This window comes from Vidua macroura, chromosome 5, assembly GCF_024509145.1.
Source record: "Vidua macroura isolate BioBank_ID:100142 chromosome 5, ASM2450914v1, whole genome shotgun sequence".
Classification (NCBI taxonomy): Eukaryota; Metazoa; Chordata; class Aves; order Passeriformes; family Viduidae; genus Vidua; species Vidua macroura.
Window position 1 is genome coordinate 23,164,884 of NC_071575.1, and position 26,147 is coordinate 23,191,030.

The 26,147-nt window shown below is 37.4% G+C and overlaps 1 protein-coding gene across 3 annotated transcripts in view; it reads right to left on the reverse strand.

The window, feature by feature from the left end:
• The window catches only part of POLR3B (RNA polymerase III subunit B), a 71,514-nt gene that overhangs the window by 29,153 nt on the left and 16,214 nt on the right, over positions 1–26,147 (reverse strand). For all 3 annotated transcript variants that reach the window (XM_053978236.1, XM_053978237.1, XM_053978235.1), the window contains exons 10-19: positions 25,239–25,361; positions 23,646–23,762; positions 23,037–23,171; positions 17,873–18,034; positions 14,455–14,655; positions 13,261–13,423; positions 11,143–11,296; positions 9,805–9,879; positions 8,951–9,049; positions 5,296–5,423 (exon numbers count right to left, since the gene is read on the reverse strand). In XM_053978236.1, coding sequence (XP_053834211.1) covers positions 5,296–5,423; positions 8,951–9,049; positions 9,805–9,879; positions 11,143–11,296; positions 13,261–13,423; positions 14,455–14,655; positions 17,873–18,034; positions 23,037–23,171; positions 23,646–23,762; positions 25,239–25,361 — 1,357 coding nt within the window. The remainder of the gene's footprint in view (positions 1–5,295; positions 5,424–8,950; positions 9,050–9,804; positions 9,880–11,142; positions 11,297–13,260; positions 13,424–14,454; positions 14,656–17,872; positions 18,035–23,036; positions 23,172–23,645; positions 23,763–25,238; positions 25,362–26,147) is intronic.

Sequence of the window (26,147 nt, forward strand, 5' to 3'; positions counted from 1 at the left end):
TGCAAGGCCCCCTATTTCTGATATACCCTGAGATTTCAGTTAGACATTGTTCCCTTTGTACTTTTGACTCAAGTCCCCTACTTTTCCCAGTATACAGATAGGAAAATATACTTCCAAATTAAAAACTTAAGAGGTTTAGAACATTATTCCCCTCTGCATTTAGAATTTGTGTGCTTTCAGGATAGGTTGCAGTGAAGTTCAGCTTAAATGTTTCACAGATAGGTACATTTTCCTGATGTTGAGAGAAATCTTTCCAAGAGAAAGTCATGCCAAACTTAACTTTCAAACTGCTTGCAATTTTTTTCTCCTCTGATATGCTTATACACTATACCTGCTATGGTTCACTGGTTAGGGATGCTAAGACAGGATGAAGTCTGGAGCACCAGTTTTATCTTTTACAATTTAAGGGTGTCCTTTACACCTCAGTAACAATCTGTGGGACTCCCCTATATATCAGAGATTTCAGATGACACTTTAGCATATTTCAGGTAACACAAATTATTTCTCTTCAGGTGTTTCATGTATTTCAAAACTGGCATTTTTATCAGAAGTTCAGATAAGCCTAACAGAACTGCTACTGTCTGGGAGCCAGAAGCAACTGACATTACTGAGATTCTGAGCTTCAATAATAAATTATATTCAGGCTATTCTTCAGGAGATGAATGCTGTATCAAATGGAAAACATATACATATATATCAATGACCGATATCCTAGCAGGAAAGAAACTGGTTAAAGAGTGATTCCAGAGCACAAATTAAATAAATTAGCCAAAAAATATGCCATATATCAGCAATATTATTCCTAATGCTAGGATTTAATGGTTACACAAATAATCCTTTCTCTAAACTGGGCTAGCAAACCACAGCCTGAAACCACAATCTGCTTATTTAAAATAAAGCAGCAGCTCCCTTCAGAGGACTGGTATGTTGGGACGAGCCCTCTGTGTGGGCGCTGAAATGAAGGAAGTCACTAGTTTTATTTCTGTTTTCTCTCTGAAAGAACAGAGTCCTTGTTTGCTCCAGCCAAACAACCAAGCAAAAGTAAAGTATAATTAAAGTTCACCATAACAAACCCTGCTCACAATGACTAGCATTTATAATTATCCCACCAGCAAGAACCAATTTTTTTCATTGGTAATTAGCCCTGGTTAAAGCAAAACACACAAGGTTGACCTGGATACAACAAAGATGATTTTCTTGCTTTTCTCGGTACTTGATATATTGTGAATGCACGTGTGCATTCTTTCTTTTTTTTTTCCGTTTCCTGACAGTTTTTTTTCCCTTCTTTTTAAGTATGACTTGAGTATCCTTTAGTGTGAAATAATCACTACAAAAGCACTATCTACTGATATTTAGCATAAATGAGGCATTGTTATTCCAATGCTGAAAGTTTTAAGAACTCACCAGAACAAACAGCCAGCTAAAAAACAAGCATTAATCCAATTCTCTGGTGTATCACTTACAACAACATTAAACTGTACAATCTAAATTAACAAGGATACAGAAATCAATCTACTTGAGCCAAAAGGGCTTTTACTGCACATGTCAAGAAAAGAATTGCTGTAATTCTGTACTTCCCCTGTTTTCTCCATGGATTTTCTATGATGCTGTCCTTTTATATGAGCACAAAGCAAGAGAGGAAGAAATACAGTTTTTAAATGCTGTGATAAACCTTGTGGAGGGGGCTCTGACTCAGCTCAGACAGACAGTCACAGTACATGCATTAAGTGATCTGGATGTTAGGTGTTAGAAATACTCCTTTCACAGTAGAAAGATTAAGGAGTGGGTTAAAAAGACTATGGGTAAAATATGTAGGGGGGGGGGGAGCTCATTTCTGCCTCAGCACTTCTGTGCCTACTACTAAGGAGAGGAGAGGTGTCAAAACGAGGTCTTGTTGCAGAGCACAAACACTCCTCAAAGAGCAGTGGCAGAACAGAACTGCGGCCACAGCACACCCAGATCCAGCTGCGATGACCAGCAACAGCTGGTTTTGCTTTGAGGTTTGTTTAGATTTTGTGCCCCTAGGCTAGCTGTACAAAATTTAGGAGGACTCTGGCTCTCAGTCCACCAGAGAATTTTCACAACTGTCAAAATCCCCCAGCACTCAGTTCCTTGAAGCATATTTATCTTCTCAACTCAATTTTAACACATTCAGCTGGCTACTGTACAAGGCAGAGCAGAATATAAAGAGCTTTGCTACTTAACAGAAGCAGAAAGTACATGATACATTAACAGGCTTTTTTTGTGATATCAAAGTTTTTGCTTCATTATAAGCTTCTACAACAAAGCTCTCACCCACCTATGTCTGTCCCCTCAAATACTTCCTTTTCTTTCAGAGGTTAGAGTAATAATCAACACCCAAACCCTCCTTTTCTTAGTCAAGACTTGCGTTATGTCTTTTGGGTTGAAGCTGCAGTGCACAGTTGTGCTGTGAGTGTACAGCTTGCTTTGTGTACCCACACCATCACTTACACAGCAGCACATGTGCATGTGCAATATGGGGGATTACTGGCAGGAAAACTGTATTTTTTCATTCTTCAAATTAGGCTTTTACACAGTCACAGATGTACAATGTGCAAAATTGACTAGGGTTTTATGTCTTAATGGAATTTAAAAGCTCAGTTTAGAACTATTTCTCTAACTTTCTCTAACTAGAAGCCTTTGATCCTCTTAAGCATTATTTTACTAACACACGAAATGCAAACATTTCATTTGTTTGCAATTGAAAAACAAATTGCAAACAGTTGTAGCTTAAAATCTCAGAAGTACTTAAAATGAAAATACGAGAGTCATGTATTTTCATCTTAAGTACTTCTGAGATTTTAAGCTACAACTGTTAACCTTGCACTGAAATGTCAACATTCAACTGAGGTCTTTGCAGCTGCTGTTATATTTACTACCTAACTTCCTCTCAGTCTTACAGTTCAACCTGCAACACATGGTAAATAATCTATGCCAAAAGTGAGGGGTTTTATTTCAATTTAATTTTACTGAAATCCAGTTTGGTCATTAAGTGCAGCTCTAGTCCTCCAACAAGATGACTCATCTACCCCTGAAAGGGAGGTTTCAGGACATGTAATGCTCTCCAGAAGAAACACTATTTTAGGACTCAATACTTGTCAGGGACACTGAATTACAGACCTCATTCCAATCTCTGATGTTCACTCTCCACTTACTTGTGCTTTCACACCTTTCCTTAGCTTGATGCTGCTTAAAAAAGAGACTTAAAAAAGAAAAGACTGTCCAAAGCTGCTGGCACAGCCCTGTGATGTGGCCAGAGGGGGTGGGTCAGTGTCAACAAGCACAAGGCTCTCCTCTCCCAGCCTGAACCCCAGGCTCCCTTCACCACTCCAGGTTTTGACAATCGAGGGAGTGACACAGAGGACTTGGACATGAAACTTTCCCCATGGCAGTGTTGGATGAGGAGCTGCTCTGCAATCTCAGTATGGAGAACGAAAGCAATTAAAGTGGATAGTAACTTAAAGGTTGGGGTTTGAAGTACTTCATCACATCTCTTCACAAAAATAAACAGAAAAAAGTATGTGCAATGTTTCAGGAATACCCTCTAGGTCTCATCTGATCAGTGAATGCAGAGAAAAATCATCTCTGCCCCTACATATTGCCACATATGGTGGCTTTTTTTTTAAGCACTTATTACAAAAAGCTTCAGGTGTTTGCAGGTACTTCAGACAGATCAAAATAAAGCTCAAGTCATGTGCCAACTTTTAAAATTTACTTTTATCTAGCTGCTTATTGTTTGAGTCAGGTGTTTTGTCATAACAAACTGAAACAAAGGCTTTTTTTATTGCTCAAGATATTCAATGGCTTTTGTGTTCCTAGCGTCAGCAGGAACGTCAGAGGATTGTATCCAAGGAGCTAAATGTGCAAGACCTAGGGTCAAAGCAGCTGAATACACCAACCTCAGAAAACACAGACAATGAATTGCAAATGACACTCAAAACAAAACGGAGAAAAAAACCTTCACACAGAAAACTACAAAAGAACTCCACAGATACTGAATTGGCTTTCTGTACACACTGATCCTGCTTAACTGTGTGTGGTAACTAACCAAACCTTCTGAGACTAATAGTCATAAAATAGAGACTCAGGGGTAGGGGAAAGATAATGGGATGGGGGAGAACTGTAAGGAAAAAGATTGCATTGCTCCTCTTTCCACCCACCCTTTTTTAAAAATTTAAATAGAGAACATGCATCTTGCTATTTTCTGTTTTCATGTGCTCAACATGATGGTTCAGCACAAGGCAGTTACTTTGCTATTAATTCTGCTGGAGAAGTCTCACAAAAGGTGTAGTGTTTAAGCTTTGAAAACACAGCACAAAATAAATGGTTTACTAAACCTAACTGAAGTGGCAGTTCCTTCATGAGACAGAGTTGTGCTACTGTAGCTCCCAACTTGCAAGCAAGCCATCAATAGAAGCCATGAAACCAGCCTGTAGAGCACCACTGTGAATGCAGCTGTCTGAATTGATGTATGACTGCTCAGGCTCCTCTGCCTTGATCACAGGCCATAGACTTGGACACTTTAATGCTGCTTTCACTGAGTATTAACGAAAGGATCAGAACTTAACTGCAGCAAATTTACAAAACAGCTGGGTTTTAATGACCAGATATGACACTGTCAAATTAAATAATAAGTAATCAGAAAATTAATTTTGTTTCAGTGCTCGCCCCCTTCATCCAAAACAGCAAAAGCAAAAAGTCTAAACCATGGCTGTGGAAAGTGTTCAAATTACTAACTACTCTCTTTCACACTTGATTCTTCTTATTCTCTGATGTCAATGTTAACTATTCATATATTTAAGGCACTTACTCAACCAGTCAAAGAAATGCTCCTCAATCTGTGCTCTGTCTCTCTTTGTGAGAACACTTTTTAACTCTTTTTTGTCTGGAAACCCACAGCACATTGCATCATAAAGAGAAGTAAAAACCCACTCTGCCAATCCTGCAGATATGCTGAAAACTTGGAAGTCGTGATAATTTCCAATAAAACCCAATAGAAAATGCAAAAGTGTCCCAGTTTATTAAAATTTTCTTTTAAGTATTAAGAACTGCAGATATAGTCTTCATTAAGTAAAACTGACTGGTACTTTTCTCACATTAATCTTTCCAAGTTTCAGAGGTAAACTCTTTCTTTTCTCAAAACTAAAGAAGTGCTCTTTTCCTAGCAAAGCTTTTATGTGAATCAGGAAAGAAAGAATTTTTGTTTGTCACTTTTGCTACATAGCTTCAAAAACTACATAACACTTCAAAGAGGAATAAAAAGTGAAGTCTTACCCATGGCTTGTTTCCCCATGGCACACTGGTAAGTGTTCCTTGGGGACTGGTTGTGGTGAGGATATGGAATCAGCCCAGCACAGACACCCAGAAGGGTGAAAGGCTCAATCTCCAAATGGGTTGTATCTCTTAAAAGAAAGAAAGAGTACCAATTATGGCAGGCTTGTGAACAATTTCAGTAGAATTTATTTAATTTAGCAGTATCGCATAACACTTCAAAATCTATTCTGTTCAGGAGAATGTAAGTCAGTAGGACCTCAAAACATGGATTCACGACAAGATTTTTATTTTTATTACAAAAACCCAACAACTTTCTTTTGGTTGTAAGTGTTTCCACATGAAAAGAAATGAAGGAGAAATAAATCAGGGTTCATGAAATTCCATAATGGAGGAAAAGCCTCCAGATAATGACAACCTGAGGGAGGCTCAGTAAGACAATAAAACATCGGTTTATACAGTAAGACCCAAAATGCCTTAAGGAATGTCTTCTCATGTAATGAGAGTACTCTGCATCAAATTACTAATCTCAGAGATCCAGAAATCCACTGGGGAGATGGAAAAAGGAAGAGCACAACAGATTCAGGTATTAAAATAAACTGTTTTAGTTTTCCAAGGTCAGCTATATCAGTCAAGGAGAAAACATCTGTCTCCAAACCAGATCCACTGCCATAGGCACATGACATAATACAACACTATTTGAAAAGCTCTGCAAATATTTTGGAAGTGATTATGTTGTTAAAAGACAGTATTGATGAGAAGTAAAAAGACAGAGAAAAGGAGTAAAGACAGAGAGACAATTTGTTCTATCTGGCACGAGCTTCAGAGGAGAAAGTCCATGCTCAACAAAGACAAATCATAGCATGCACTGGGATGCAATTGGAGAGACTCAAAACTAAGAATGAAGTGTACAGTAAAGCTTGGCTGGAGCAGATATGACTTTAAATCAAGATAAATAATTAGGAAGTGGGGAATTACAAAATACAGATTATTATAACTGAACCTATTCAAAGCCTATCTTTCAAGTCCTGGATTTACTACAGAGACCTTGGGTTTATGTGTACATTGCTTCTCCCAGACATCTAAACCCAATGCATTCTCAAAATCTCATCTTTAATCTTTGACTTCTCTTGGAAGTCCTTTGGAAGACTTTAATTATTTAAATAAATTAATTTGATTATTTAAATTTAGGATCTTGCCAAGGAAATGACAGAGAAGTCTTTATCATGGCAACACTCAAAATTGACAGCCAAGCACTGTAAACTAAAAAAGGCTAAGGAATTACCCACAAGCACATAGAGACTGAAGAAAAGTGCCAGCAGGAACTTTCTAAATAAACAATATATGTACTACTGGAAAAACAATGAAATCTGAAAGCTTAAAAAAAGAGACCAGGAAATCCTGAAGATTAAGCCAATGAAAATATCTATTAGTGCTAGAAATCTTTATAAATCACAAATACACCTGAAGAACCTAAAAATCACCTGCAGAGGATAGCCACTGTTTTTCTCCACTTGATAAAAAGCAGCTATGTTATCTAAAGCCTGTCTTACGAAGATACTAATGGGAGAATCCAAACTGCAGTCAAGTAATTGCAAAATGGTCTCAAGAGCAAACTGGAAGCAGAGACTGCTCCCCCATTCTGCAGAACTTCACAGAACTGGTGACACTTTTCAAACAATAAAACCAGAAGCCTGACACTTACTGATAGTGAAGTTTGCAGGTTTCTTCAGAGGGTACAAGTGCATGGAAGTAGATACACATTTGCATTTATGGTATTCAACAAATGTCTTCTACCAGTGAGGTTAATCCTATTTCAACCAAAGATGATGCAACCTACACAGATCCTACTACCTTGTGAACTATTCCAGAGTGCTAATGGGAGACCTTCAAACTTTACAGGGCAGTTCAATTTCTGCAGGTCAAAAATGCCACTGCCAGAACCAGGCCCAAGAAAGGAAAGGCGACCTCATGAGTTTGAAAAGCAGAGTTACAAATGCGTAAGGAAGAAACTGAACACATTAGAGTCAAATACTCCAAAGAAAACCCCTCTAGTTGGATTGGAAAGATAAAGAGAGGATACTGCAGCTAAAAGAAGCCTGTATTACCTGGGATACTCCAGATAGTGGGTTGTATCAGTGGCATTACCAGAATAAGTTGTACCAACGTGGTCACACCATTTAAAATGCAAGATGATCATCTGGGGAAAGGGGGTACACAACTCAGCTATTCAGGATGTAGGGAGTATCATTACCAAACACAAGGAGCAATGTGCTCATATGATGCAAGCTCAGATACTTATGGCACTGTTAGCACTGAAGCTAAACTCAAAACAATTGCTGGACAGTACAAGAATCTTTTGAGTTTCCTGCAAGTTGCTGAGGAGTCCTTTCCTCACACTGGTCCACTGGAAGTTCACTTTCTCCTCCACTTTTAGATTAAACAATGATTTTATGTGATACATTCCCATCAACCTTCCTAGCTGAGTCAGTTGTCCTATAACTTTTCAGCTCTGGTGCTTTGTGGAAGTTATTTAATTTTGGCACAAATGACAGCAATTGTGTGTGCTCTTCTTTGCTCATGTATACAGAATTCAGTCAAGAGCATGCAAGAGTAATCTCTTAAAGTGATAAAGTCTTCAAAAGCCTGGGTAGGAGCAATGCAATTTAATTAGCAGAGTTAATGCATTGCATTTAGCAAAGGTTAAAGATAATTGAAGAGCTCACCCAGCTCCTCTGAGATCAATGATGTATTTCTGTTAGCTTGCAGGAATACTTGACCAGGACAGATTATTTAGAAAAAGAATTTTCTGCATAAATCTACCAATCAAACATTCATAGAGATAACTTCTAGCATTTCATATTCAGGCTTCAGTTTACAGGATATTGTCAGAGAAACATCAAAAAACAGTAAAAAGATAGGAAGACTTAAAAATTTAAAAGAATCCTTCATTTAATGTAGGCTCTTTAATCACAGTCAGAAGACAAGAGTAAAAAAAAATTGCAGCAGGTCCTTCAAATATGTGGAGAATATAACAGAGCTGGAAATCTTTCTGAATTAAAATCACATATCAAAAATGGTTTTAAGATGTCTGGTAAAGAACACACAGAATGATGCTGACATTTTTATTGGGGCCTATTATACATCCAAAAGTCAAAGGGAAGGTCTCCTTCCAGCACCCCACTTACTGTAAGGTGGGTGTCTAGGTGTTTCTTTATAGCCAGAAAAGAAATTTCCACACAATCATGATATGCTAAGATAATCAAATAACATGTGGAACCATTTGCCTTCTGGATACCTATTGGAGAAGATTATTTATGATGAGCAGCCCAATGATCAGAACAAAGAAAAGAGCCACATCCAGAGAAAGAAAGTATATACCTTTAAGTATGTAATATTTTTGAGAGTTAGTAGCAGAAACAGCTCTCCCAAAATCTGAACCATTTTTTGTAACTTCCCAGGGATAACTTAGGATGTGTGTAGACAGATTTCTCCCTTTAGCTTTCATCTAGAGTTGTTTCAACCATTAGCAAGGGAGCAATGTGTATGTGTCAAAATGTAACAGTAATGTGAAACAGTAACATTATTTATATGTTTGCATTTCAGAAAGTTACCCTATGAAAGTTTTTCCTGTACCAGTTACTGAATGCATACTTACTTATTGATTGTATTTTCATACAGAGCAATGTTACAGTCATTTTCTTCATTTACATCCAAATATTCAACGAGGCCTTCATGCAAGAAGTCTTCAAAATTCCTATAAATAAATTAAAAATTACACAAGAAGTACTGACCTTATATTTCTGCAAACATAAAATACTTAGTACATATATTAAAGGAATGCAACATGTAAAGCTAAACCAGATAAATTCTTCTACATGTAAAGTTCTGTGCATATTACATATTGAAGAAAAATGTGTTTTTTTAATTAATCCTGTTGCCCATTCACTGCTTCACAGTCTGACAGATGAATGTTACTTACTTGAATAACTAAATAAAGTCTTCTCATATGTACTCATCATCACTGTAAATGTAGGCAAATATAAGGATAATCACACATGTTTTTATGATAGTTTTGTGAAATTTAATTAGAGCTAAATTTAAATGCCTTTGTTTTAGTGTGGGTTTTTTAAAAAATACATTTACTAAGAATCTGCAAGGATTTTCAAAAACTCTGAATGTGCCCAGTTTAGGGTGGTTGATACTCCTGTGAGGTGTTTGATTTTTCAGTCAGGAGGGTGATACTGCCTCAAACCTTCCACCTGCAGAAAGATGAGGCTGTGAGATGTATTTATTCTGTATACTCACCAAAACTCACAGCAGTAACAAAGCAGGAACACCAGCCTTAATTTGACTTTAAACAGAAAATCTCCCCTACAAAGATTATGAATTTAAATAGGAGAGCAGACTTCTCTAATTAGTTAACCCCAAGACTGAAATATTGACTGACTGAAGTATCTCCACACAGTATTTACTCGGTGACGATGAATATGGACTACTTGAATTGTGTACCTGTAGCCCTGAGCCAGTTCTTCCATATGTTTGTTTGTAACTGCAGGTTTTTGCTTCTTGACAATTATGTACGGCCTGAAATTAAAAAAAAAAAAAAAAGAATTCTTACAGTAAATACTTAGGCAGTGTTCATTACTAAGAACCCTGCCTATGCACAACCTATTCTATAAACTGTTCTTAAAATTTATCAGCCTTTAACTGATAAAACCACATAAACAAAATCAGTAACTATTCAGACCTTAGTTTGATGCAATTTAAAATGTCTATCAGAAAAATCAAGACTTAAATTTTGAGGTGAAAGCCATTTTTCCCCCTTTAAATCGTTCAACTAAAATTTTTCAAGTTTTACCTACAGATTTTGATGATGGCTTTAAAAGATTTGGGATTTCCCAAACTACAAAGCTAAGAACAGCATTTTGTACCGTGGTTATTGCAGGGATTTTAGAGAACAGAGTGAACAGTTTGTGCTTAAGTGTCCACATGCAAGGCTGCATTTTGCAATTGCCTACAGGCTGTAAAGTACAGGCATTTACTGTGGGTGCTCTCTGATGAACCCATAAATTTCAATAGCACATGGATCTCTGAAGGCTTCCCTACCACACAAAAACACTGACACAAAGGATGGCATGCAAGAAGGCAACGTCAAGGGCTGTTGCTATTTGGACAAGTTGCTTTGATAAAGAGCAGCAAATGGCTACAAGATACTTGTGGAGTCCCCTCTGAAGTCTAAATAACTGTTAGAAGACTAATAAGCACTTTTAAATGGTTAATAGGGATATCTGAACAATTGCAGGGTGAGGGGTGCCACAAAGCAAACTTGGTAAAGCCTTGCAAATCCACATGATTTCTCTTGCTTTTATTTTAAAAATGGGAAGCTTTACTGCCAGCTCCCAAACGAAACATATTAGCCCTGACTGGAAAAGTGATTTCTCTGCCACTGAATATGGCCCTACTCAGGATCTCTTGACCAGGTATGATTAATTGATGGTTTGTGCATTTACTATTTTAGAGCTTCTGACAGGCCTCAAATTGCATTCAACATGCTCTGAGATTCAATTAATGAACAAAGTAGAATGCCACCAGTAGTTGTGACTGCTGCTTTGTTGAAGTGAACACAGAATATGCACACAGCCAGTCAATCCTAAAATAGGGATATATTCATTAACCCATTCTGCCTCTCCCAGCCTCTGCTTATTTTGACTGAGGGCTATTTAAGGAGAAAAGAGATGCTCAAGTCTTACTGAATTTACTTAAATCACTTCCTGTGAAAAGTCTTAGCCCAGTGCATAGAAGTTTATAGCCAGTTCAGCAGTGAGGTAATTCTGATGAGAAATTTACCTGCACAATCTCCCTCCATCAGAGGAAATGTAGACACATCTGTCAGACAGGTTTGTGGAGATGGAAACGAATTCGTTGATATAACCAGCACGACGCAAGATCCGAAAGGTGTTGACTAATTTCTGGTGATCACGTATGACACCAAGGATGTTACCTGGTCAGAGAGAGAATAAATACCTCTTTGCAAATCCAAAACTATTTACAAATTCTGATCACGTGTGGCATGCGTAGAAGTACTTCCTGCTTCTTGTAAATAATGAGTAGTTGTAAAATCTCCCTTCTCTAAAATGAATAAGAACCACCTCTTTTTTCCTATCAACTCAAAGTTGTCAGAATTTCACAAGTCATCTACCTGCATGCTTCCAAACAGACCAAGAAACCAAATGGTGTGGTTCTTCCAGCTTTCTTCAAGTATGTTTCTGCTGAGAGGCCCATTCATCAGTCGGTGCACAACAACTCTGAAATCTGCAATTTCACCTGTACTGAAATGGATTCAAGGTTTCCAAGAACAGACCAAGGAACAGCTCTGCTGTCTTGTCAGAAATTTTACAGTCCTGATATTTTGATGTAAGTGATCACTCACAGTAGTACTAGAATTTTTCTTTTAGGTACTTCGCTCAACTCAGCTATCTTAGCAGGGCACTTCAGCTCATACTTAAATATTCTGACGCATGATGAACAAACAAGAGAGTAAAACTCATTTAAAGAGTCAACTGACCAAATTTTAATATATAAAATTTATATTAAAAATGTAAGTTTTAATATATAAAATAAACATCTATGCTCACATTTTAAAAACTTTAAAGGAGAAGGCAAAGGATGATCGTTTAGGGGAGATTTAAGACAACATAAGGGTCTTTACAGCTTAAAGAATTTGTACTTAACAGACTATGTACCTTTTTAAGGCATAAGTTTAAATCAGGATCAAGTGAGCTATCCACAAGTTTGAATTTTTTATGGATTAAACCCACAAACCAGTGGATTGAACAGTAACTTGGCCTGTCTCACTTAGTACTAGTTCATCTGCATTTGGGAACAGACTATCTTGTTCCGTACTCCGAACTGAGCTTGTCAAGGAAGAGTCCAATATTTTGCCTCTGCACTCTCCTTTGGACCATAAGACAGAAGAGAGTGCATGTGGTTTCACTGAACCTTATCTTTAACACACTGCTAGAGAAAAGCAGAGCAAAGGAATGTAGTTTGGTCAAGTGTTGCTTTTATGTTACCAGGAAAAGGCAGGGTTGAAGAATAACTGCTGCTTAATTCAAGCGTAAATGGAGAATTTACTCATGGTGACAGACATTACACATGAGTCCCTGGAAATAGATGCTACTGACAAAAGGCTGTTTTGAAATCACAGTCAAAAATGTCAGTATTTTGAAATCTGATATCTGTTGTTTTAGAAACCTACAAGATCAGTTGTAAAAGAAATATGAATATGCAGATGCAAAGCACGTGTGCCAAATCATCCCTTTAACAAGACAAGCCTGGTTTTCATGGTCTAATTTTTCTCATCACACACAAAGCAAGATGCCCCTTCAAAGGTATTTTTAAAGAGAACAGCATTGCTAAACTTCACAAACAATAATCTGATGTTTCCTTTCTGTTTTTAAAGGCTCTTTAAAATCACTAATATATATAAAACATATAAAGATTACAGAAAACTAAATGCTTTCTGTAAAGGAAGATCTGAATTTGTAAATTGATTACAGTATTACATATTACAAATTGAAGTTCTTTTCTTTTAAAAGTACTTTATGAATGGCACCTCCTTTGGCCAATATCTAAAAAACAAACAAACCTCTAGTTGAATGTACATATTTTTGTGCCTATTTATGCAAGTGAACTTAAAAGCAAGGCTGAAATTTGAGAAAGCTTCAATTTCCCAGCTACACACATCTACAGTCAGAGTTCTGAAGACACAACTTCATGAAACTAAGTGCCATCATCTAGCCCATCTACTTTGCCCAACCTATCAAAATATTTACAAAGGAAATAATTTGCAAGTGGAAAGCAGCATCTGCTGTTGACTGTGATCCAAAAACTACTGGAGGGTTTCTGAAGCCTAAGTCTCCATCAGCAACAAATCGGAGTCAAGACTGCTGAAAAGTAACATACCATTAAGAAAAACCAGGAACACGTTTGGGTATGAAAGTTCTTCACCACAGAGCAAGTTGACATCTTCAACTCCAAGATTACTGGCTAATTTAATAATTGGGCCATCTTCCATATCTGTAGTAATGTGAGTCATGAGGGCAAGGTTTTTAACCAAACCACAGGCCTAGGAAAAAACAAAACCAAAACCCACTAATTTTATCCCTTCTCTTTCTACGTGTTAACAAACATACTTGCATTTTCCTCCCCAAACTGTATTTATGATTGACAAAAACAGATAACAAAGTGAAAGAAATTAAGCAAATTAATTACTCTGAAATTTTGGAGGAAAAAAAAGATAGAATTTTCGATATCACACTGAAATGTAATGTTTTAGCATTTACAAGCGAATATAAAATATAGGCACTGAAATAGATTTCAAGTTAACCAACCAACTACAACCCTGTATTTCTTTCCTCAGCTACTCGGCAACATAACAGAAATACAAAATCAGTCCATTTATCAATTTTACCTGTATCCTGTATGTTCTAGGAGAAACATTAACATTTTTAAATGAAAAAGTATCTTACACAGTGTAACTTTATTTCAGCTGCCTAGTAAGACTAGCTCATATTGACTTATCCAGAAAGTTCAGAGTTCCTCACCCCAGAGTATCTTCTATTAAAAAAAAAAAAAAAAAGGAAAGCCAAACAAAACAAAAAGACTGTCAGAATCAATTCTTTGATTGAAATATGTACAAAGATGGTTTTCTTCCTCAAGCTGATGGCTAAAGAAATGGTGGTACATGTTTCCAGAAACACTGCAGGTTGATGCTGCAACTTCAAAACAGAATGTTTATTACAGAACAAAGGGAGAGGGGTTTAGGACTCCTCTCTTTCTGTTCTCACCAAAAGAGAACAAGGAGTTCCACTGCAAAAATGGGACCTGTTCATGTCATTCTCATATAGCCAAATGATTTCAGAACTGTTTCCAGACAGTCTATGCAGGAGAAAAAAGGCAATATAGTAAGGAGGGCAAGGATGTAAACAGGTAGGATGTAAGAAGTCACACAAGCTGTGCTACCAGGCTGCGGATAATTTATCTCTGCAGAAACCTCATCAGAATTATTCCGCTGATGGAGGACCACCTGCTTCAAATTAAACAGTGCCTCCATTTCTCAGGACAAGAAACACAGAAAGCAAAACAGAAATTCCTCACCTCTCCTTCAGGAGTGTCAGAAGGGCAGAGCATGCCCCACTGAGATGGCTGTAGCGATCGAGGACCACTGACTTTCCTTGTCTTTTCAAACTGAGAAGAGATCCTGGTCATCATTCCCAGAGCAGATATGTAAGACAAGCGGGACAAGACTTGTGTCACGCCTTGCCGGTCCATCTTGAATCTCTTTAGAGACCAATTTCCCTGCAGAATAAAATTAATGTTTCAAAAGAATTTGTGCAGTTCATCCTTGTCTTGACTTCTTCCAGAGTCTAGACAGAATGATATCTGAGGAGCTTTGCAAAACAAATGTTGCCCATTTATATAAACCAAGTTTCTCACTACCTATGTGCCTGTAAATTCTTACTTATAGCATATCTGTATTAAGGATTAAAGAGAAGTTGAAACAAAAGGACTGCTCTTTCAGATGAAAGGATACTTTTGCTATTACATATTTCATCACAAAAACAGTCTTTTTCATCTCTCCCTCACAGTTAAATCAAAACTCAAATTTAGCTAAATTAAATTATTTTGGTTTTGTTTTGTAGATTTTTTTTTTTTTTAGTATTTTAAAAAGGAAAAAAAAGGTCTTGGAGTGATATAACACTTTTACAATAGATTCCACAAGCTTTCAGTTTTGCCTTTTCCATGTTTTGTTACTTTTGTAGGAAACACAGACATCTATGCTGGAGCAGTCTGACATTAAAGCCCTCTGTATTTTTTTGAAGTCTTTTGGTTTTGGAATCCAGAGGAAAAAGAGTCACTGATGTGCCTTCCCAGAGAAGAGTGTGTGTGTCTGAGGAGTAGGTCTTCCCAACTTCCATTTAGTTTACACCTAATATGACATGCAAGATCCATGCACATCTCAGAGGTTTTCTGTTTCAGGACTGTCACAGGCACTCTCATTTTGAGGAGAACAGAGGAGCTCAGAGCATGTTCTAGGACACAAATATGTTTCCATGCCAAGTAGATTTAATAATCTCTACTGCAATATTGAAATTTGGTGCTACAATTTTGTCTCTGTGACATTTAATCCATATCCAGTTCTCAGCATCTGATATAGTAGATACAGCAAGTTTCTCCCTGAAATGCTATTTACTGCAGGCACCATGTTACTGGTCAGTCCAAAGATAACATTTTCCCAAGAACTGCCTTCGGCTAATTCTTGAACCCTTTTTGGCAAACTCAGCTCACCAATAATAAGAAATAATTTGAAGCTCGCTTGCTGTACTACACCAAAACCCTTTTAGAGGGTGATTTGCTTGGCTTTTTTATTTCCACTTTTAACAACACAATCCCATTCAGTGATCAACAGGAAGAAAATACCATTCATATGAATGGTTTTGTTATTTGCTTCCACTGGAGACTATCAAATAGTCTCAAATTTGTAATAGCAAGTGGGAAGATATCATGCCCAAGGCCAAGTCAGTCAAAAGAAACCTGTTCATTTGTTCACCCATCTTTGGGAAGGGTTCACTGACCATTTCATTCTGTAAAGACTGGGACTTATGGGAGTGGAAGTGGAAGAATGCAACAAATCAGTAGTTTTTCTTCACACTAGAAAGTATTGCATCTGTAGGCTAAATAAGTACGTGGTTTCTCATTTGCTGCCGAAAAGAGTCGAAAATCAAAAAAACTGGAAAAAAGTGGAAGTAAAAATGCTGCCTGAAGAAGTCATACAAAATATTCTCTGTGCTTTGGAAGAGACAGAGTGGATCCTTCAAAGGTTGTCCATAAAAAAGAAAATCAAAAGGGGCCAGGGCAGTTGTGAGACTACCCCCATTGAAAACATCCTGTTGAGAACTCTTATGAAAGGGAAGTTGCTCCCTGAGTGGCATCAGGTGATCATCAGATGCTGAAATATCCATCAGGCTTGTGGCACTAATGCCTGCCCTACCTTCTCTTCTGGGGCTTTTCAGGGTAAGGAGAGGACCTGGAGCAACTACCACTGAGCACCACTGTACAGCTGTAGGGCTATGAATTCTTTTGCATGCTACTGGTGTAATTATGAATCTGCTCATTTATTTCATGCTCTTTGAGACTATCATTGAAGCGTTCTGGTGAGATTGGAGATTGTCATTTCCAAGAATGATTTTTATAGTATTTGCTTAATCTCTTGAATGGTGTGCATTGGGCATTGTTCTTGAGAAATTATTTTTCAATGCTTAAGAGCAGATGGTGTTTAACTGCTTATGCGGCCATAAAAAAAAGTCCAAAGACAGAGGAAGAACGAAGACTTTACTGAATATGGACTGAATATTTGCAGATTTATCTCTGTCAGTCCAAATGGAAAAACTGGCACAAGCTAGAAGAAAGCACTAGCATTTAGAGAAACAAATCTGTCAATTGTTTTGGTTTCGTGTACTGTGGAGATTTAACTACATTTGAGGCACTCATAAAATTAAACAGTGATAAGCTTTAACACTGGGATTTGTAAGTTACAGACTGTTGGTGGTTTTGGATGCAATATGTGGAATTAATTTGTTTACAAGAACCAAAAAAAAACCCCTCAGATTTATGCTAGGCAGAAAAGCCCTCTCAAGAGCGCCAAAGATTAAAAATTAAGTTCCCCAATTTTTACCAGCTCCTAAAATACTTAAGTCTAACCTAATTTCTTTTAAAAATCATGCATTTCAATGTCTTTTACAAGCTACTAGCTGGATTTCAGGAGCAATCTCACAAATTATCTCTTGCAGATATCTGAGGTGAAAGACAAAGTTAGTAGCTATTACTGTTCTTGTCCACTGGCATGAAGGAAAGTATCTGTTCCAGCAGAAGACAGAAACAGGCTAAAATCCAACCAAGACAAATATTTAAAGGGTAATTATAAGGGTTTTTTTAATATTATGGCATGCAGCAGATTTTCCTGTTAAATAGATCGCTACCATTAGCAGAGAAGTACCAACTTCTCTGCTGCAAATTTGTTCATTCCAGCAACTTCAAAATAAAAAGGCACTGCCCTCAAAGAGCTCAAAAACTGAGGTTGAGGGGATTTTTTCTTCCTCCTGCTCATGATGTTTTCCTGCTGCTTTTCAAAAATCTTTTGTACAAATGCTGTAACCTGACCCCAGCTAAATCCAGATAATAAAAAAACACATAGTCAAGTAAAACCTAGAAGACAGTCAGTTGGATAAATACAACCATAACCACTATTTTAATTTTGCCTGTTTCTACCATTCCTTCTCAAAAACTAAAATAACATCAGTTTGAAATAAAAGATGCTGGATGATTATTGATTCTTACGTGAATTCCAAACGCCCTGCCCATGACAGAGTTTTGCAATTTTAATCTATTAAAAACACAAAATAGATCTGCTTTTCAAACCAAAACCAGAAAATTCACCAAAAATAAATGTACACATTTCCATCATTCACTATGGTGGAAAAGCTCTGCATCCTAGAATGACAACAGGAATACTCACTGTGGAGATGGCATTGACCATGCCGTTGGTGATCTGGTCCTGCCGCATGTGTTTCACAACATCAAACTGAGCTGCACGCTGCTTGGGGATCACCTGGTCAGCAATCTTTTTCAGCTCAGAGTTAAATTTTTTGAACAAATCTTCAAACAGAAGAGAAAGAAGCTGGAAATACAAAATGGTTAAGGGAAAAATTATACTTCTTCAAGTCTAGGAAATGGGGAAAGAGAGGGCAGACGTGTTCAACATTTCTACCTTTCTATTTGTCAGTTAAAATGTAAATTTTCTGTTTCACAAATGATAATTTTATCACAAGTTTTTTGCCTTGTTATAATACTAGAGAACTTATAATAGAAATTAAGTAGAATGGTCTCAGTTTACGCACTTATCCCCTTTTGCTTTGCTTTAATCTTTCCTTCACAATATTTTAGCACAGCCATACTTCTCTATGCTAACTATTTTCCCTAATCCGCTACATTACAATCCAGCTGATTTACTTCTTCCTCCCTAAAGTTACAAACTCTTCTGAAGATTTAATACCCTAAATGTACAACCCTGAATTACACACAAGATTTGGAGGCAAGACTGGTTTTTACCCTAATACATATCTCAGGTTTCATAGGCAGCTTCCTTACTCATACACACATTTTTTATCCTGCTACTTTCTGCCAATCACAATCTGTGGAAAACTAATTACACCCACAGAGAGTTCACCTGTGGATGTTCAATATCTGTCACTGTTTTCTAGCACTGCTGCTACCTGGAAAGTGCAATACTCTTCACAGGTCTCCCTTAAAAAACACAAACCAACAACCCAAAAAGTCTACAGTTTAGGCAATAAAGCTACATATCTCAGCTGAATAAGAAAAAAAATCCAAACAATCAACCCAAAATGAACCCAGCAACAGAACCACTCAATACTGTTGCATTTTAACACAATTATTTCCTGTATATTAATTCTTAAAATAGACATAAAAAGAAAAGGCCACCAAAGTTGTAATCTGACTCCAATCTGCTTTGTTTCTGCAGTTTGCTCAGCTTCTCCTTGCAACAGCAAGAGTTTTCCAAAACATTTAAATCTGCACCTCATGATACATTTTAAGCATTCACAACAATTAGCTTTGCAAGCAAGCAGTGTAAACTCTAAAGCCTGGCACTCTTGTCCTGGGACTTGAGTCTACAACAGCTCTAAGTGTTAGGAAAAAAAAAAAATGCAGCTGCTATCAGTGCCAGAAATGGTAGTTCCCAGTGTACAAAGCACCCAGTGTAGAACAAGCTATGTGCTCATCCAAGCTAAGACATTCTGAGTAATTTGTACCATACAATTTTTGTATATGCAAAATTAAACTGTATTTTAACTGTCTCCATGAGACATTGTCCCCTCCTTTCCTACCTGCTGGAAACAAGAAACTAAACCACACTCATTCCTCTCTCCCTAGGATGGGCTACTAGCTTTCATTTCCTTTCCTCTACTACATGCTCCAGCTGGGCTGACCAAAGCATTTTTCAAATGACACTGTAAAGCTGGTCACAACACACACTGCATGCTAACCCTTGACAGAAATGGAATCCCATTGCCACTCTGGACAGACAGGTTTTTTAGACCCAACCTTGGAATGAGAGGAAGGTGCTGCAGAACCTCTTTTCCTTCCTAATGTTTGTAATACCATTAACAGTTGCAAAATTATACTCTCTCACCACTGTCACAAGAAATCCAGTTGCCTGCAACTCACCTGTGACATCACAGTTAATTTAAATTAGATTTCCACCAGAAATAAAAGCAACTTTTATGAGGCATTATATTAGGAAGGAGAATGCACTGGAGTCCCCAGAAATAAGATTACGAGGGAAGAGTTTCAGAAGTAGGGAAAAAGTAAGAGGGGGAAATGTGTCGTTTTAAGATGGCTGATAGTTTTGTTAAATAAGAACTAAACTCTTTTGAAATTAACTACAGTAAACATTTGATCTCAACAGGTTTGAGCAGGATTGAAACATTTAACTAAACACTTAAAATAATTACTCAGAACATGTTTTCATATTTGATTTCTTGATCATAAAACTGCAAGAATCTCATCATTCTGTATGTCATGGGGACTATAAAGCCACACCACCCTTCCTCTTCTCTAACTAATAAAGTCAGTTCCACCCCAAGTATACCAACTTGTTACTATATGCCAGTCTGGAAAGCCTCATACTTTGCTAATTTCACTCACAGACTCTCTAAGAGCTCTGACTATCTGGCAAAGAAGAATTTCACAATAACCACATTATTTAGGTCAAGAGCAAGAGATTAAAGAAAAAGGATGGAATGCCACTGATAATATTCAATGGATTTCGAAGTTAGTCCAGGGCCTTGCAGCCTTCTTCAGAGAGGAGCACTAAAGAGCAAATTATATGTAAGGAAAAAAAAATACTGACAGCTCACCAATTGATTTTCATTGAAAATCCTAAGAAAAATTAATAAAGAAGTTAAGCTGCTGAAATACAGTTTCAGCAATTAGCTTAATGTCAGAGAATTCTAATTAGGCGCCTTGAGATTGCTATTTAGCGTTTAAGCCTTTAGAGTGCCAAATTCTCCCTTTCACACAAACTGGTTGCAAAATTAAAGACATTAGGCAGCCTTAATTATATTATCAGAACAGCTGGGATTAGGCAATCTCTGAAGTCAAGGCGGTATTCTTTTGTCACAGGGTAGAAATCCCTTGCTTTCCAGGGTGCCGGATTTTGGTGCTGTTCCATATCTCACCCATACAAAGCAAGCTGCATTAGAAACAAAAAAAAATGAGGACAAAGAACAGAGTAATGCTTAGCAAATAATGAACACATTAAGGGAAGAGAAAAGGTAGGTGAAAAGATTAAGCCTGAAATCGGTAGGTTTTGCTAACACCTCAGCTGGCACCTGGCCTACCGAACCTCTAGTGGCAGACAGACTAAGAGAAAGCTCTGTAAACCAGCTTGGCTAGTGGATACAACTCTGTTATCTAAAGCTAAAGCACATTTCGTACTCTCTTGTCCCATGGGGTGTGAAATTAGCAGCTATTGTTTTCACACATTTTTATAAACACAATGCCATTTATGTCTTTACACTGTTTAGACCGCTGTGTTTTTCTCCTCACATGGGAATCTTTTCTTTTTTTTTTTAATTTATTCAAATTTTAAATCAACAGGATTTTTATTCCAGGAACATGCTGGCATTAAAAAAAAAAAAAAAAAACCAAAAAAAACCCAAACAAACCACTAACAACCATTTTATCCACACAAACTTTAGCTAAACACAAACATCTAGAAACTGGCAAAACTCTACACTATTTAGTCTGCAATCCAACAAAATAAGTATTTCACAAAAAAAAAAAAAAAAAAAAAAAAAAAGAGGGGAATTCAACCATTCAGCTTGAAATGAGCATTTAAAATATCACAAGAGAGAAAGAACTGCTCTTAATGAAGTGTTAAAACCCTGTGCACAGTTGTCCTTTATGTAGAAAAAATATGTATTGGCTTTGTAGTGATGATCCTCTACATTTAAAAACTTTTCCCACATAATTTAAAACAACTTTGGTTGTTAACATCTATGTGAGCAGAGGCCTTTTTTGAAGAGCTCGTAGAAAATTCTTTACCTGCTCTACTTTCTGCTTATAGAAGTATTAGGAAAAAACAAACTACTCCTTCAATCCAGTTAAATAAGAACAATCTGATGACAAAGCAACAACTAATTTACTGATTACAATCATACTGAACTACAGCAATGTTACAGCAGAAACCCAAGAAACCCATCACAGCTTAAAATATTTATCCCATTAGAATGTTGCACTAATGTCCATTTACTACTCCTTACACTTTAGAAACATATTCTGACTCAGCACCAGTGCAAAAATTCGATGAACAGTGAAGACATTAATTTGAAGAAACAATTTCCTTATCCTAACAAGTTAAGTTTTTTTCATTGCATTTGTGCTTTTACTGTGTTTGAGAGTGCCATCTTAGTTTCTTCAGAAAACTAGGAAGCAAAGCATGTGGTTTTTACTCTAAAATAATTGCACTCCTTGTGTGTGCTCACATGTGGGCATAGACAGCAGGGCAGGGTGGAAAGGAGGAGTATGATACAGTATGCAAGCACACATCTTAAAAAGTGTAATAAAATGAGAATTTCCATGGATAGGAACAAAAAGGAAAAAATATTGTTATGTGTGCAGAAACAGAAATCCCAATACAAATGCCGTGGGTGGCAGAGATGCAGTTTCTGCAGTCCAGTGCTTTTTGTGTACTTGTCTGAATTTCTGATGCATGATCAATAACCACAGGTGACACCAACTACTAAAACTCCAACTTGCATTAGTACTTAGCACAGTGAAGAAGTCCAATCCTAATATAAACTGTTTAACCACATAAGCACATATGGCAAGGAAAAATCCATGCCATATTAGCTAAGCAGTTCCTTCACCTGACAGGTAAATTCCTCCAGCATTAGAAGAATGCAGTTTGGCCAACAGCTGTGAGCTGCCACCCTCTCTGTGAAACAACCATGCCAGACACCTCAAACCATTATCTGCTTTACAGCCCTTTGATACTGCTTCTGCCTCCAGTGCCAAAATTCTGCAAGCAGAGAACCCCACAAAATCCATCTTCATTAGCTGCTAAAGTTAACTTTGAACCACTCATTTTGTTAATTCATGCCACCCTAGAGGCCAGAGAGGCAGCTAACAAACAAGCAGTCTTATGGGCACCAAATTACAGGAAGCTTGAGTGGCTGTTCTGTGAGCTGGTACACAAGCTGGGTTCTCCACAGTGGGACAGCCTGGACATGACAAGCAGGCACCTCCTTTGTCCCAGTTTATTCCCTTACCCAGCTGCTTAGAGGGCAATACTGGGGGATGGCTTTTACTGTTGCCTTCTTGACACGAGCAGTGTTACGCCACAACTAGGACTGATGCTGTACTTGCACTCCTCTGTCCTTTCATCTGGTATTAAGAGGCAATACAGAAGTGAAGATACTAATCTCAATCATCGAAGAAGATCTAGGAGTCAACACAGAAAAGCCAGCAAAAATAAAATGAGAGGGAAAACACTTCAATTGAGAAGACAGGGATACTCTTTATTCCTTTTTCTGCATCTTTTAAGAGGAGACAGTAACAAAACCCTGAAAACACTTGGCTTTGAAGTAAAAACTCACCTGCCCTGCCAGCTCCAAACGTTTATTTCCATAATAGTCTCTGTCATCTACTTTATTTTCTCCTTGAGCCAAAATTACTCTGCGTACCATCACTGCTGTGTATATGCACTTGGCACGAAAATTGAATTCCTTCACCTGTAAACAAAAAATCAAAAAAAACTAAACAAAACATACCAGTGTTTCAGGATCAGCTCTTTAGTTCTTATTCAGACAAATGCATCCATTTAAATCACTGGTAATCTGGGCTGACTGAGTTACAAAAGGGATTTCTGCGCTTTATTTTCTTTAAAAATGCAAAAAATAAATGTTAGTGACTTTAAAACAGATAGCAAATGAAAGTATATCAGAATAAAGGTATAGGTCATGAGATGAAAGTCCTGAATTCACACCTGATACTGTCTGGCTATGTAGAAAAAAGTGCATAGTTTGATTAGTTCAATGGTACAGCATTTCACAAAGATTTCTTTTGACTGAATCCAAGTTTGAGGATGATTTACTTTCTCTCAGCTACAAAGCCATCAAAGACATTTTTCCCTGCCAACAAAGCTCACACCATAAATAACCATACAAGCTTACTCCTGTTTAAAAAAAACCCAGAATGTTACATACAAGCACATGGGTCAGAATGGTTGATGCCAGCAGCTCTCGGGCTTCTTCCATCTTGGTTTTCTTTGGGCCTCCCCACATCCTTTGCCTTCGTACTTTGTTTCCAATGTACTTCAATGCCTGTGAAGGGGGGAATTAACCTGAGTTAATATCAGAATTGTAACCTATACAAATACACACACATGTGGTGTATTCCTCAACCAGTGCAATCTCACCACCAATGGATGATACAAATATCAAACAAATTGCAAAATAACAAAGATGTAAGTGATACGAAGAAAAAAATTCCTGAAAATTGACACAATTGACTATGCATACAATGCGTTTGTCACAGGTTGGTAACATTTGGAATGGAAAGTGGTGCAAATTCATGATTACTATGATATTAAAAGAAAGGATATGGCAGAGATATGGAAAAAAGGATTCTATAAATTCCAAAAATATCTAGTTTATTTAATTAGACTTTTCACCTTCAGTTCTTTTGTGTACTTGCTAAATTTCATTCAGATATTAAAGCATGACGTGGCATTCCCTGTTTAATATCCCCAAAAGCTACTGTGTGGCAGCCAAATCTGTCTCCAGGAGTGCCTTGCAGCAGATTCTTATTCTCCTACCAGCTGTCAATCAATCCGCAGAATTCCTAGTGAGATGAGTCAAGAAGCTCTCCAAGCCCACACAGGAAGCTCCTGCCTGGAAGCCATGAAGCTATGTGAAAGAATCACCCTCTCCACTAAATGACAGATTATCCTTTCCATCTGTTACACTCTTCCACAAAGAGCTATCTCTCTATTAACTTATTTGACATTTCTTGCACAGAATAACTTCTCTATTTCTGGTTTTCTAACTTTCTGAATACTTCACATTCTTCTGTGTTGCTCCATCTCACTCATCTGACTCTGACTTAGGAGCTCTTTAAGCTAATTGGAACCCTCAAAAGCCCCCAAAGATGAAAACCAGAAAGATGTTCACTTTAAAACACTAAACATCACACATAGAATGATTTGGCAAAGTTTACAATGAAATAGCAGAAATAAGATTAATCTCCAAAAGCTTCTTCTAGCAGATTAATATATTCCCATTTGCTCCCAGCAAAATGGCCCATGTTCTGGCTAACTAAAAAAAGTACATGAGCTAAGAGAATTCTGCTGAGTCTTTAGCAGAACAGAGGGTTGCTGCTACTGTAGGCTTCATACAGGAGACTAAAAGAGAAGAACATCTACTCATGATGAAATAGTCATAGCCACATCAACAGGGCTTCAGCAAAATGGGACATGCAAGTCCTTTTTAAGAAAAAGTCTTTAACAAACCCCCCTAATTTTATGGACATTGCTACTTGTTATACACAGGGTTATGCCATTAAAACACAGCCTTGGGCTTCTGAAAACAAAGCATTGCTTGACTGATTTTTTTTCTTCTCCAGTTAGGTTATGAGAGTCAAGTCTCACAAGTTTGACAAGTCCGGATCCTTTAAAAAGCTTGAAATAAACCCCCAAAACAAACCTTAAAACACAAGTCTATGTCCTTTGCTGACACAGCAAAGTGGTCAATACCCACTGTCTTGATTTTTATGGTCTCTGGCCATGTGAAAAGACACACCTGCATCTGTGTAAAAATCTGAGCTTTTTGGCATTCTTCCAGGCTAGGAGCAAATGCAGCCATCACATGTTCCTCTGTGCCAATCATCTGTACAATCTCCTGGTCACTCTCAACACCCATGGCCTAGGAAAAGAAGAAAAGGCAGAAATAACACAGGCTTTATGTTAACTCACTGACATTTGCTTATGCTAATTTGGTATTGTTTGTCTGCATTACTACTAAGCAAGAGCTAGTTCTTCTCTAAGAAACTGTGCCATCTGGCACTGGCAGCACATACTCCAGCTATGGAAGAACGTTAAATGGAAATCTTGATAAGCAGCAGGAACACACACACTTTTTGGAGAGCCTATTTGGGTTTTTTTTTTCCTTTTTTTCACTGACAGGAGTTAAATTCTGTGGGTTTTTTCTTAAGAAAAAAAAATACTGAGTAAAATCAAATCACAAAGTGTTTAACAATGAAAGCCAAGTCAGAATCTACAATAAAGAAAGGAAGGTGAAATTTCTTAAAGGAGTACTCACAGTCTCTTACCACAAGCAATTTTGCAAATTCCATTGACTGTGATGTAGCTCATCATATTTGAGAAATGTTTACAATTGTCCCCCTTTGCATCTCTCTGCATTTAAAAGATGACTTCACTACACAATTCCACTTGAAAGACATTCTATTATTTCATTGATCCATGGACACCTTGTTAGACTTTATACCGCGGAAAAAGCTTAATAAACTAAGAAAGCGCTTAACAGGTTTAGAAAAATCTCTGTATCAGTAAGTGTTTCAAGGTGGCAGCCAGCAGTGAAGGCTTTTGTGGATTCCAGATGGTGCTAAAACTCCCCCCTTCACACATTTGCCTGGAGCTCAGCCATATCAAGAAATGGAATAATCTCACTAAACCTCTTCTGGCTGAGTTA